We start from the raw sequence: 11,576 nt of genomic DNA, 5'->3' as shown, positions 1-11,576 counted from the left end.
GGCGTATGCACGATGCTCCGTGCATTCGTTTTCTATTAAAGAAGGCGGAATGAATATTTCGTTGTTCAGTAAAGAACATACAGTTATTTTGTAAAGAATATATAGCTATTTCATAAAAAGCATCACATGTAGTTGTATTATAATGAACATATAATTGTTTTGTAAAGAACATATAGCTATTTTGTAAAAAAAAAAAAAACCCAACTTTATGTTCTTTATATATATCTAAAGAGCATCCATAATATTAATAAAAAAAAATGATAATTAGAGGTGATCAACTTCGGCCCGGCCCGAAAATAGGGCGGGTTTGAACAAGCCTAAAAATGTGTTTTTAGTTAAAAATCCAAATCTGGCCCGAAAAGCCCGCTATATTTTCCGGGTTTGGGCACGAGATATTATGTTAAGACCCGGCCCGACCCGAATTTTTGATCACCTCTAATGATAATATAATATAATGAACATTATTTTTATTCAACCACCATAATCTAAAGATAAAATTCAAAGAACATTTCAAAATAAACAATTAACATTATATCACAAATAAATTACATTATACTGACAATCAAAGAATATGAAGATAAAGAACATTATTTAACAGCATATTATGTTCTTTACAATTTTATAACATGTTCTTTTCAATTTAACTGAATGTTCTTTATATTTCTATACAATGTTCTTTACAATTTTATAATATGTTCTTTTCACTTAAACTAAATGTTTTTTCTATACAATGTTCTTTCCGTTTTTTTTTTGGAAGGGATGCACCATGCGGATTGTGCATCCACCTGCACGAACCACGCATTGGTTAAGGACAAATCTCTATTTAATACGAGAATGTAGTAATTCCTTAATCCAACCTCATAATTAGAACTCTACGGTCTAACTCTAACAATATGGTATGATCTAAATCTTCTAATTATTGATTCATTCTATGACTTGACATCTTTATTTGCTTCTTTTGACTTGTATTGTACTGTATTTCCTTTGTTTTGGGCGTGTGAATTTATAGATTACCTCCAATGGCTCAAACTAGTGAAATTTCCAAAGGGTGTAATTGTATTTGGACCGTGTAGGTTAACTCATGCTTATACAAAAATATTGCTACAAACGTTAATTATCTTACTTGGGAATTTGGGATTAAGCCGTGTTTAGTAGAATTCCATCCCGCTAATTATATATATGGCGTTTCATCTTTTGTTTTGCAAATGGGTACGTTCTTAAAGCTTGGAATCATTTTGTGAAAATGTTTCCAATGTGATATCAAAATTTATCTTCCTTGACCCTAATATTCGAAACTAAAGCACCTAATAGAGTCACTACATAGCACGGCACAACGTTGATATAATGCAACTTTCTTGGCCTTAACTTCATCACTTGTTTCTTTCATCATCGTTCACCTTTATATTTTCTTCTCTTATTAAGATGCTCATCTTTTTATGCTTTTACCATCATTAAAATAAAATCTTTATATGCTTTTTGTATTTTATTCTCTCGTGCAAACTAGTGAATTTACACATATGATAGAAATAGGAATCCATTCCTTTTACTACTTTCTGCAAGCATTTTTAGGTATAGCCGTCTAGGGAAGAACAAAATTACAAAATAAAATTGTTCTAAAAAAAAAAAAAGTTGATACCAACTTTTAGCTAGGTCAATCAAAAATTGTGAAATTCACAACCACCATTAAGGAATAATTAATGTTATAGGCCAAAGATTGAGTATATAATTTGAAGGGTGTTGGACCAAATTAGGAAGTTCTAACCTCCACCTCTAAATCTCTAATCTTATAATAACTAAAATAAAAAAATCATTGAAAAGCTTGATTTTGACATATCTGTTTTATTGCAACTATGAAGCAATTTGTTTGTAGAAACTAGAAAGAAAAAGATAAAGTTGCATTGGTGTTTGTCCCGCAACTTTCAAGCAATGGTGCAATCTATAAATGTTTATCCGTATAAATGTTGCTTTATTTTCTACATCAAATAAATGAGATGAGCATCTAGATTTATCTTTTTGCAATTATATAATATCAACGTCCCCATCCTTAGGTCTTGCTGAGTTGCTTCCTAGCAATTGAGTTCATCCACATTTCACATTTGTTTTGTTTTCCAGGCCACCCAATAAACACACACACATTTTTATTAATTTTGTTGTCCTAGGCCTTTATGTTTTGTTCGATCTATTTTGACTTATTTAAAAAGCTTAGATAATATATAATTTCAAATAAAATAAGTTCTGAGATGCACATAAGTTCAATAAATACTACTCTATGATAATACAAGTTCTTATAAGTTCAGCTTAGACAAATATAATAAGTCAAATCAAACAAATCTTAGGTTGTATTCAACAAAACAATTAGATAGTATAATAATCAAATGTTGTATTAGCAGTTAATAATTTATCATTAGCCAAAATTTGGCAAAGTAACTGATTTTTATGTAGGTTTTCGACACAACAAAATATCGAAGAAATTAAAACAATAAAAAGCTATAGTCGAACACATTCTTAAAAAATTTTATATGTGTTTCACTAATTGATTATTAAGCTTAATCACCCCAAATACTAACTAGATAAATCCATAATGGCAGAAGAATCTTACAAAAATTTACTCAAGTCAGGCTATAATTCTATATCTTATAAGCCTCATAAGAAGACCAATGAAACTGAGTTAAAGCAACGAAGATAATAATATTGCAAACATTGGGTGTTCAAAACATTGGCATTTGTCTGAAATAGTGGCCCCTAAACTGTTGCACATATGCTTTTCTTGATCGCCTCATACTTCCATAGATTCTATATCAATACTCAACTTTTCAATATAATATACTCCACATTCTAATTAAAGGACCACTTCTTCCACTTTCATTATTATTGCCTTGAAGCATACTAAGACAAAATTATGTCCTGTGCAGCTGCATGGACACAGGGTCATCTTGCACCTCCATAACTTTCACCACAGTTGTTGCCACTTAAGCTATACGTGCACGTGTTATCAGTGTGTACATCTCACTCGCCAGTTATGTATATATATTTATACCATGAATGAATGATACATTACCGAATATCATATTGGTAGTGCGTGTATCATTCGTTCATGATATAGATGCATGATACACTACCACTTAAGCAATATCTTAGATGCATGATACACAATTGTGCCCTTACATACATAATACGGAGCACATGTATAATTTATGATATACTTAGCTTGTATATGACCAAAAATTAGTTCACTATATGGTTCGATTAAATATGTACAAGACTACAAGTTGAAAAGACTAGTAGTGCGTGATTTTGAGGATGTTGTGATCTTGAACAACCAATGTACTTGGAAAGATGGAAACTATAATTAAGAGTAGAGATTTTTTATTTTTCAAGACTTTGAGACTTTGATTGGTATATAATATTATTGGCTAGCTTTGAATATAAGTGCATGCATGAAATTGGAATAAGTATATCATATGTAAAGGACGTTACTTTTGACCTAAAAATGAATATTAGTGCGTGGGTACAATTTTACATGGTATTTCAAAATTTTAACTATAGTTTCATTAGATAGCGTAGATGATAAATTAATACATATTGTCGGCCAATATCTCAATTATTTATTAATTGATTTGGAAGGTGACACTCTTTTTTTGTTCGTATAGAATTATTCTTGTATAAACTATTAAGAGTCTACAATGTACAATTGTTTAATTTATTTTCAATAACGTAGTATATTGAACTGTCAGCCCTGTGCAATTTCTTCGTTCAATAAAATCCTGTTCATCATCATCTTTTACTTCCTGTATAGTCAAGTTTGTTGCTTTATTATAATCATGTAAATGACTATTGTGTACGAATTCAATTTTAATTAATAAATTTTATTTGAAAGTTAGGAAGGATGGCACGTCTAGCAAGAGAAGGGAAGAAAACCCTTTTGAGTGTGTAATTTGTAGATTCGACCTCGCGTCGCATGCTTAAACATTAAATTGATCTCAACTAATGATCCCAAACTCCCAATCATGTATATATACAAGTACTTTAATTTTTATGAAATAAATATGCTAAGCTAAGCAAATATACATAAATATTTTCTTTTGTATTGTCTTGCTCATTTACTTGGACTTTATCTAGCTAGTATGTACAAGAGCAAAACACATTGTCACGTATCATATTTACATTAAAATTAGGGCATAGAACAAATTAAGAAATATTTCTAAAAACTTGAAAAGACATCCATAAAATTTATACAAAAATACATGGGTTAGGTTATTGAGGAGTAGTTGACACTTGACACCATGGCTCACATGATTTTGAGTAATATTTGTTTGTTGTTGTTGTTGACTTGTGGAAGATACAACATTGTTTATTTAGTCTCCTTCCTATGACCCTCCATCGCAATAGCAAAATACTTGAATTTCAAACATTTGGGTCAATAATACTATGTCTATAATTTATTAATTATAATAAATTATCATTATATATTCTCGGGGATAGATGTTAAAACCACCATTCTTTAAACTATGAGGTCGGTTAGAGAAAAAAATTAAATAAAAAAACTATAGATATAAACTTGTACAAGTACAAAATAGTTGTAATTTGTAACAACTTGTTTCTATTAATTTTTTAAATGAAATGTATACAACATGTTAAGTCGCTTATAATATGTTCTTTATAAAGTTTTAATCATACAAGTTTTGATTTTTATGTGATTTTAATAACGATAGATACTAAACATGTTGTTGTTAATCATTATTGTGAATGACTTTACATCCGTTATATACAAGACTATTATAGCTAGCTATCAAGATAAATTTAGGGTATGTTCTGATTAAATGAACTGAGCTGAAATGAATTGAACTGAACTGAAGTGAACTTATTGGAGCTGAACTGAATTGAATTGAACTGAATATTTTATGAGAAAAGAAAATTAAGAATTAAAATGAACTGAATTTATTGAATTTGAAATAAAATGAACTGAATTGAAAATAAGCTGAATAGAACAGACCCTTATTTAAACCTCGGGGATTATTTAGGGCTGGGGGGATCTAAAGAAAGGAATGGTGTAAGAATCAAGATAATTTGGTCGTTTACCTAACAGGCCAGTCACGTGCGTTCCATGTGATTTGTGGGAGTAAGGAAGCTTGGAGGGACCAAATGCTTAATTATCAAATTTCTAAGGTTTCTTCATGAGTGAAGTGGTCAAGGTCAATAATAAATAAAGTTTGGAAATTTTATTTTTAAGGAAAATAAAGTTACAAAAATCCAGTAGCATTGCTTTATTGGTTGTCCGGACACGTGTTGCTATTTTGTCTTCTTCTTCTGAAGTTTCCTTCCAGTTGCTTCTGGAATAATCCCTAGAATAATCTGCAGGTGTTACCTCAATTAATATTTATTTCTTGTTTGTTTATTTCGTGTTCTAATTAAGACTTTGTACATGCAAATTTACGTAGTTGCTCCCTCGTATGAACAAGGCCTGCAATTGTTTACTAGTTCTTGAGATTTTGATGAATGAACACCCTTAATATGAGTTTAATAATGAATGAATGAATGAAATATATAGTCTACATTCTTTTAATACAGTTTTGATTTGGGCTTTAAAATGACTATAGAGTAGAATGGTAATTATTTGAATAATTTTTTTTGACAGATAATTATTTGAACATTTATCGAGAGCTTACAATTAAGTATATACATACACATCAACACATTTAAATAGACTTAAATTAAATTGAAGCTTCTGCAACTTTGCTATTCTTGCTCAAGGTTTTATAGTTGGCTGTTTAAAATAAGACTTTATATACAATTTGTCCAACACATAATACTTCATATGTAATACTGTCAAAACTAACTCATGTTTACAAAAGGATATGCAATATACTTTGCACAACACCCGGTGTCCACAATTACCAGGGTCATGTAGAAATTTGAGACTACTTCAACTCTTACACATTGTTTGGATTGAGAGAATTAGAGGAAAAGGAAGAGAAGAGAAAACAAGGAATTTATCCTCCCTTTTTTGGATACCTTTTGATAAGAGGGAAGGGAAGGGAAGGGAAGGAAAGGAAAGGAAAATGGAAGGACTCTTCTTCCCTCCCTCTTTAAAAAATCAAATCATTCCCATGTTGGAAAGATTTCGAGGGAAAATGTAACCTTTGTTCCATTCTCCCTCCCCCTTCCTTCTTCTTTCCTCCCTTACCTTTCTCTTCTACTTTACTATCCAAACAAACCGTTATCTCCTTTCTTTTTCACTTAGTTGAAGGTCAAGAGTTTACTTTTATCATGTAAATGAAAGATTAAGCCTTAGGCTTGGAGAGTGATCTTTAATATTCTTCATCATCTTATTTCTTCTTGTTGATCTTTGTGGAAAGTACGTATTTCTTAATTACTCCGTAACTCCGTTACATTATCCTCTCGCTATGTTAGCTAGATTATCATTTAACAAGATTAGTTTTTTTTTTTTTTTTTTTTTTTTTTTTTTTTTTTTATTTTTTATCAAGATTTATATAAAGGCACCAAAAATATTAACAAAAAGAACTACCGCTACATTTAGCTTACGTCTACTTACATCTAGGAGCTAACTCAAATATGTAACAAGCTAAGTTTCATTTCGTATACATGATCATATGAGCTGAGAGGTCGACGCTTGGGCTTGGAGATTGTGTTATCTTAGCCTTGTTTAATTAATCTTGTTGTTGATCGATCTTTCGTAGAAATTATTTCCTTTTTAACTACTCCATTAATCTACTTTATGCTAGATTATTGAACATAGATCTTAGATTGGATCGAGATTAAAGCACCAAGGAGGAAAAGGACACTTGCAAAAGGAGTGCATCTGGTTTAATGCTTGTTCATCCACACAATAAACAATTAAATAGTGAGCTATTAGTGATTTTGTCTTGAGCTAGGATTATTCATAGAAATCTCTAAGAACTTATAAAGTAAGTTTATTAGCTGAGTTTTATTAATGACAATTGACAAATGAATGTAACTCAATTTATGTTATTGTGAACAATCATCTTTAATTTGATTTTCATACATTTGAAAACCTAAAATATTTGTTTTAATTTATACTGTACAAAGTAATCTATATGTGAATGCAAGAAAGAAAAACGAAAAACAACAAATAAGAACATAAATGCAAATCTAACGTGGTTTACTAATATTGTGTTAGTTACGTTTGGATAAATGAATGAGAGGAATAGTTTTCATTATTGAAAAATTAAAATTTATCACAAAAATCCAAGGTAAGTTACATAACTTCCAAAGCAGAGTTTTATACAATACTCCCTCCGTTTCGTATCATAATAATCAAAATATTTTTACTTGTACATTATTCATATGCTTAAGTTGACTTTATTTTTACCAATATATACATAACATATGTTGCAGTGTAAAATATTTTTAGATTAGTCTTTAAGTATATTTTCATTATTTTAAATTTTTTATATTTCTTAATAATATATATTTACAAATAAATATTAATGGTCAAAATTGTGCATCGGCATGTGTGCCGGTCAAAGTGTTGCGATTATTATGAAACGGAGGGAGTAAGGGTCTGTTCTTTTCAGCTTATTTTAAGTTCAGTTCAGTTTAGTTCAGCTCCAATCAGTTCAGTTCTTAATTTCCTTCTCTCACAAAATATTCATTTTACTTCAATTCAGTAAATTAGAACAGGCCCTAAGGGCTTATAAAAAACATATTACACTATTTTGCACTTGATTAAAAATAAAAAGATATACTATATAAGTATTATTGAAGACATACTCCGATAAATTGTAATCCATTCACTCGAAGTGACATATTGATTCAAGGCTTATTCCAACAATTTGCGCTCAATGTAAGAAGATTATTAAATATTTAAAGATGATAGTTTCTCTATTCCTTTTGTCCTATTGAAGTGAATTATATATATTACATGCTTATACTTTAATATATAAAGGAAACTTCAACAAGTCGATCACCACCTACATAATTGAGACCGAAATTATTGAGACGTTTAGCCAATGTGTCTTCTCATTACGTTTCCCTTTAATTTCATTCATCCAATTAGACAAATAAATCATCATCAATTAAAATGAAAACAAAGTTCCCTCAAACTTTCTCTCATGTGGAAAACTTTAGATTGTCCAAAATTATTTAATTTTGATGATGTTGACATCATTGTCAATTCAAACAACCACCATTTTTCTAAGCAATTTACTAACAAAAGAATGTTGCCATCACTCCCTGCCCCATACACTACGTTTTTTTTTATTTATTTTTCTTTATTTTTGGGTCCCGACACTCCCAAAATAATTGTATTAAAATTATATATACTATAGTTCTTATAATTATAGTACTATATTATAACTTTTCATACACGGGACACGGAAAATGATCTAATTTTAGTATTTAAATAAAGTCTATTTTACTTTTATTAAAAAAATAAATAAATAATAAAATGAATCAATTTAAGGCAATAAAATGCCGTGTGAGAAGCTAAGCTTCGCGTGTGGAGGACTGCCTACCCACTTATTCTCTTCACTTTCTCTCTCTAAAATTTTCTTTCTTTCTCTCTCTAAAAATAAATTATCTCATTATTTTGTATTTGTTCTCTATCAAATGATCATACGAGGAAGATGATGACAACCAAAACACATAATTATGAATGTTGCATGTGTGGTGACCATGGCCTTTCTTATGAGCTCTTTCGTTGCAAAGTTTGTCATTTCAGATCTCAACATAGGTATGTATTCCCATCGCCACTTTTTGACTATTTCATCTCCTTGTGGATTCGACCCTTACTTATTAACTTGTCGGCCGGTTCTATCCATGAATGAATGGAATCGTGCAGTATCGTAAATAAAACGGAGAGATTTTCTATCAAAAAAAGAAAAAAAATTCTATCTATTTTGAAGTACTAATCTTTTTAATAGCCAGTGAAAACTAGTTTTATTGATCTCAATCAACTACAAATATATATTATTTATAAGTTAGTAGTTCAGAATTGAGATAGTCACGGAAGACAGTAATAAATAAATAATAAACCATGAAATATAAGTTAATTTTAACTGTGTTTTGGATTTTGATCAATATAAACAACTTCTTATTGTGAATCAATATTAAGTTTACTTTAAATTCATTATATCATTGATTTGAGCTAGATCTTATCAAAAAGTAAAGAGCACATTAATTGATTAAATCCAATTAATTTGTTCATTAATTCTAACCTATTTTTTGGGAATTATTGGAATAGGTATTGTAGCAATCTATACCCAAAAGCGGAGTCATATAGAGTATGCAATTGGTGCCTAATTCAAAAGAATAATAATGATCATCAACAAGACACTCTCACTCCCACCACAACTACTACATCAAACTCTCCTTCTTCACAAGATCACCACCACCAATTAGCCAAGACTCCCAATAAGAGGTTCATCAACAACCATGTTGGTGGGCCGAGGACCGGTATCGGAGCAAAAAGCTTACAACCAACAAGCCCAATTAAGAAGCCAGCCGGGGGCGAGACTCGATCGCCTTCGGCCCGTAAAAGGATCGTCAACGGAAGAGGAGGCACAGGGCAAAATGATAATGAAAAGATAAGGAGGACTAAGTCTGAAGAATTATCGAACAATACCAATAATTCAAGTAGTAGTAGTAGAAGTAGTGGTGGTTATGGTAATGGTGGTGGTGGTGGTGGTGGTGGTCCAGCTGTTATCAAACATGTCTTTAGAAATAAGGTGAGAAGGTATAAGCTTTTGGAAGAGGTCTCTAGTTGACATTAATAACATCGATCTCTATCAATTATCATAGTATTATAAATCATAATTTTAATTATAATATATAGTTATTATAGTATTACTATTAATATCATTATCATTATCATCTAGCTAAGCTTGCTCCCTCAAATATATTTTTGTGGTTTTTTTTTTTTTTTTTGGGGTTTCAAAAAATGAATGAAACACCTTGAGCCCTTGATAACGTATTGTATATGTATGGGAATCCGAATTTTGAGTTTTTTCTATATATCTAAACCAATGGATTCTATAATTTCAGCTGTCTTTTTCTTCATTTTTTAAAATTTTATTTATAAATATTTATTCTAGGGGTTGGGGTATTTGTTGTACTCATTTGGTTGCATGGGATATGGATTAACGTGCCATTATGCATGCATATTATCTAACCCATGCTTCTCTCTAATGAGCGCAAAAAACATATATATGCTTAATTAATAAGGAGTATATACAAAACTTAGCTAAATTGTCATTATTAATTGATCGCATAATATTATTGTACGTAGAGTAGTAGTTATATTATTGTCCATACATAAATGTCTTTCATATATAAGAAAATTCAACGAAAACTTTAATATTGCACTTCTTGATTAGCATCTATATTCTCCATATACTACATGGCTCCGATCATGCTTGCTCCCATCGACCTCAGTTGTTTTAGCTTAACATCGTAATTTATTGATTACATGGTTGTATGTGGAGTTTATTATGTTGATATCATTTATTATTTCCATTCTTTAATACTTGCATTATTTTTGAATGAGAGAATTATTTTATTTTTTTGATACATCTTGTTTTAAGTACATGCGATAATAGATATAATGCATATGACTTGGTATACAATTTTTTTTTTTTTTTTATCGAAATATTAACTTCATTTTGAGTAAAATTAGTGTGCTAGAAGATAATCTTACAAACTAGCTAGTTGCATTGCGTTCATTTTTATATATCATTCATATCTCCATTTTCGTATCTTTGCTTATTGCATCATCATCAAACACACAGAGTGTTTCCCATTACAATACCCTAGATTATCTCAATTGAATAATAATTAAGGATCCTTAATTTGTTGATACTTTTAGTAAAGGTGGTCTAAAGAGTAATCATGTCGCTTAATAGGCGCCATTAACCTTGTTTAAAGCCACATAAAATCATACGTAACAAAAATTAGATGATATGAAACTAATGAAAGTATTATTTTTACATTGGTTAGTGTAACTTGTAACCTAATGAAAATTAAAAATGGCATGTTGTTTGATTAAAATAGTAATTAATCATGATTGTGAACGTGTGAAGTACCCTTTCCCGTTATTTCTGCAGAGAACATGCTTGATTATGATTTGAAGATGATAATGATAGCGATTACAGTCAGCAGATTGGATGGAATTAAAATAATCAAGATTTAATGTAGTATATGGTTAATTAATTAAATAAATCATAGAGTAGTTAAAAAATTATAGGTTGCTTTGCTAGAATGATGATTGATGAGGCGCCAATTTCGTTATTAATGTATCATAAAGTTACTTTTGATATAACATATGATCTGATGAAATTCTAGGTTGCTTTTATTAATTTAGTTATAACAAATGGACCTGTATTTTTCTTATTATATTGGACATTGTAGTGATTATGTGATTAACAATTTAGTCAAAAAATAGTACTACAACTTTGGCATCCAAGGCGTCAGAAGTGAATTGCGTGTGCAAAGTGTGTCTACTAGCACTAGCAACAACTTCCTACCACGTAAATAGAATGTAATTGCTAATACCATAACTTCAGACACGGTTCGGTATTATGTAAAGTCATTAATAATAT

The 11,576-nt window shown here is 30.1% G+C and overlaps 1 protein-coding gene across 1 annotated transcript; it reads left to right on the top strand.

Annotated features, from left to right (window-relative positions):
- Positions 1–8,469: 8,469 nt before the first annotated feature.
- LOC145585365 (uncharacterized) lies at positions 8,470–10,017 on the top strand. The gene is made up of 2 exons (XM_081642073.1): positions 8,470–8,713; positions 9,224–10,017. The coding sequence occupies exons 1-2, from the start codon at positions 8,607–8,609 to the stop codon at positions 9,744–9,746; spliced, it is 630 nt and encodes a 209-aa protein (XP_081498199.1). The 5' UTR covers positions 8,470–8,606; the 3' UTR covers positions 9,747–10,017.
- The last annotated feature ends 1,559 nt before the right edge of the window (positions 10,018–11,576 follow it).

The sequence above is a fragment of the Chenopodium album genome, chromosome 16, assembly GCF_948465745.1.
Source record: "Chenopodium album chromosome 16, dcCheAlbu1.1, whole genome shotgun sequence".
Lineage (NCBI taxonomy): Eukaryota > Viridiplantae > Streptophyta > Magnoliopsida > Caryophyllales > Amaranthaceae > Chenopodium > Chenopodium album.
This window is presented reverse-complemented; position numbering and strand designations above follow the sequence as displayed.

Coding starts and splice junctions, on each gene's coding strand:
- LOC145585365 (XM_081642073.1), top strand. CDS start 8,607: ATGATGACAACCAAAACACATAATTATGAATGTTGCATGTGTGGTGAC. Junction 8,714..9,223: donor CATTTCAGATCTCAACATAG/GTATGTATTCCC, acceptor TTATTGGAATAG/GTATTGTAGCAATCTATACC.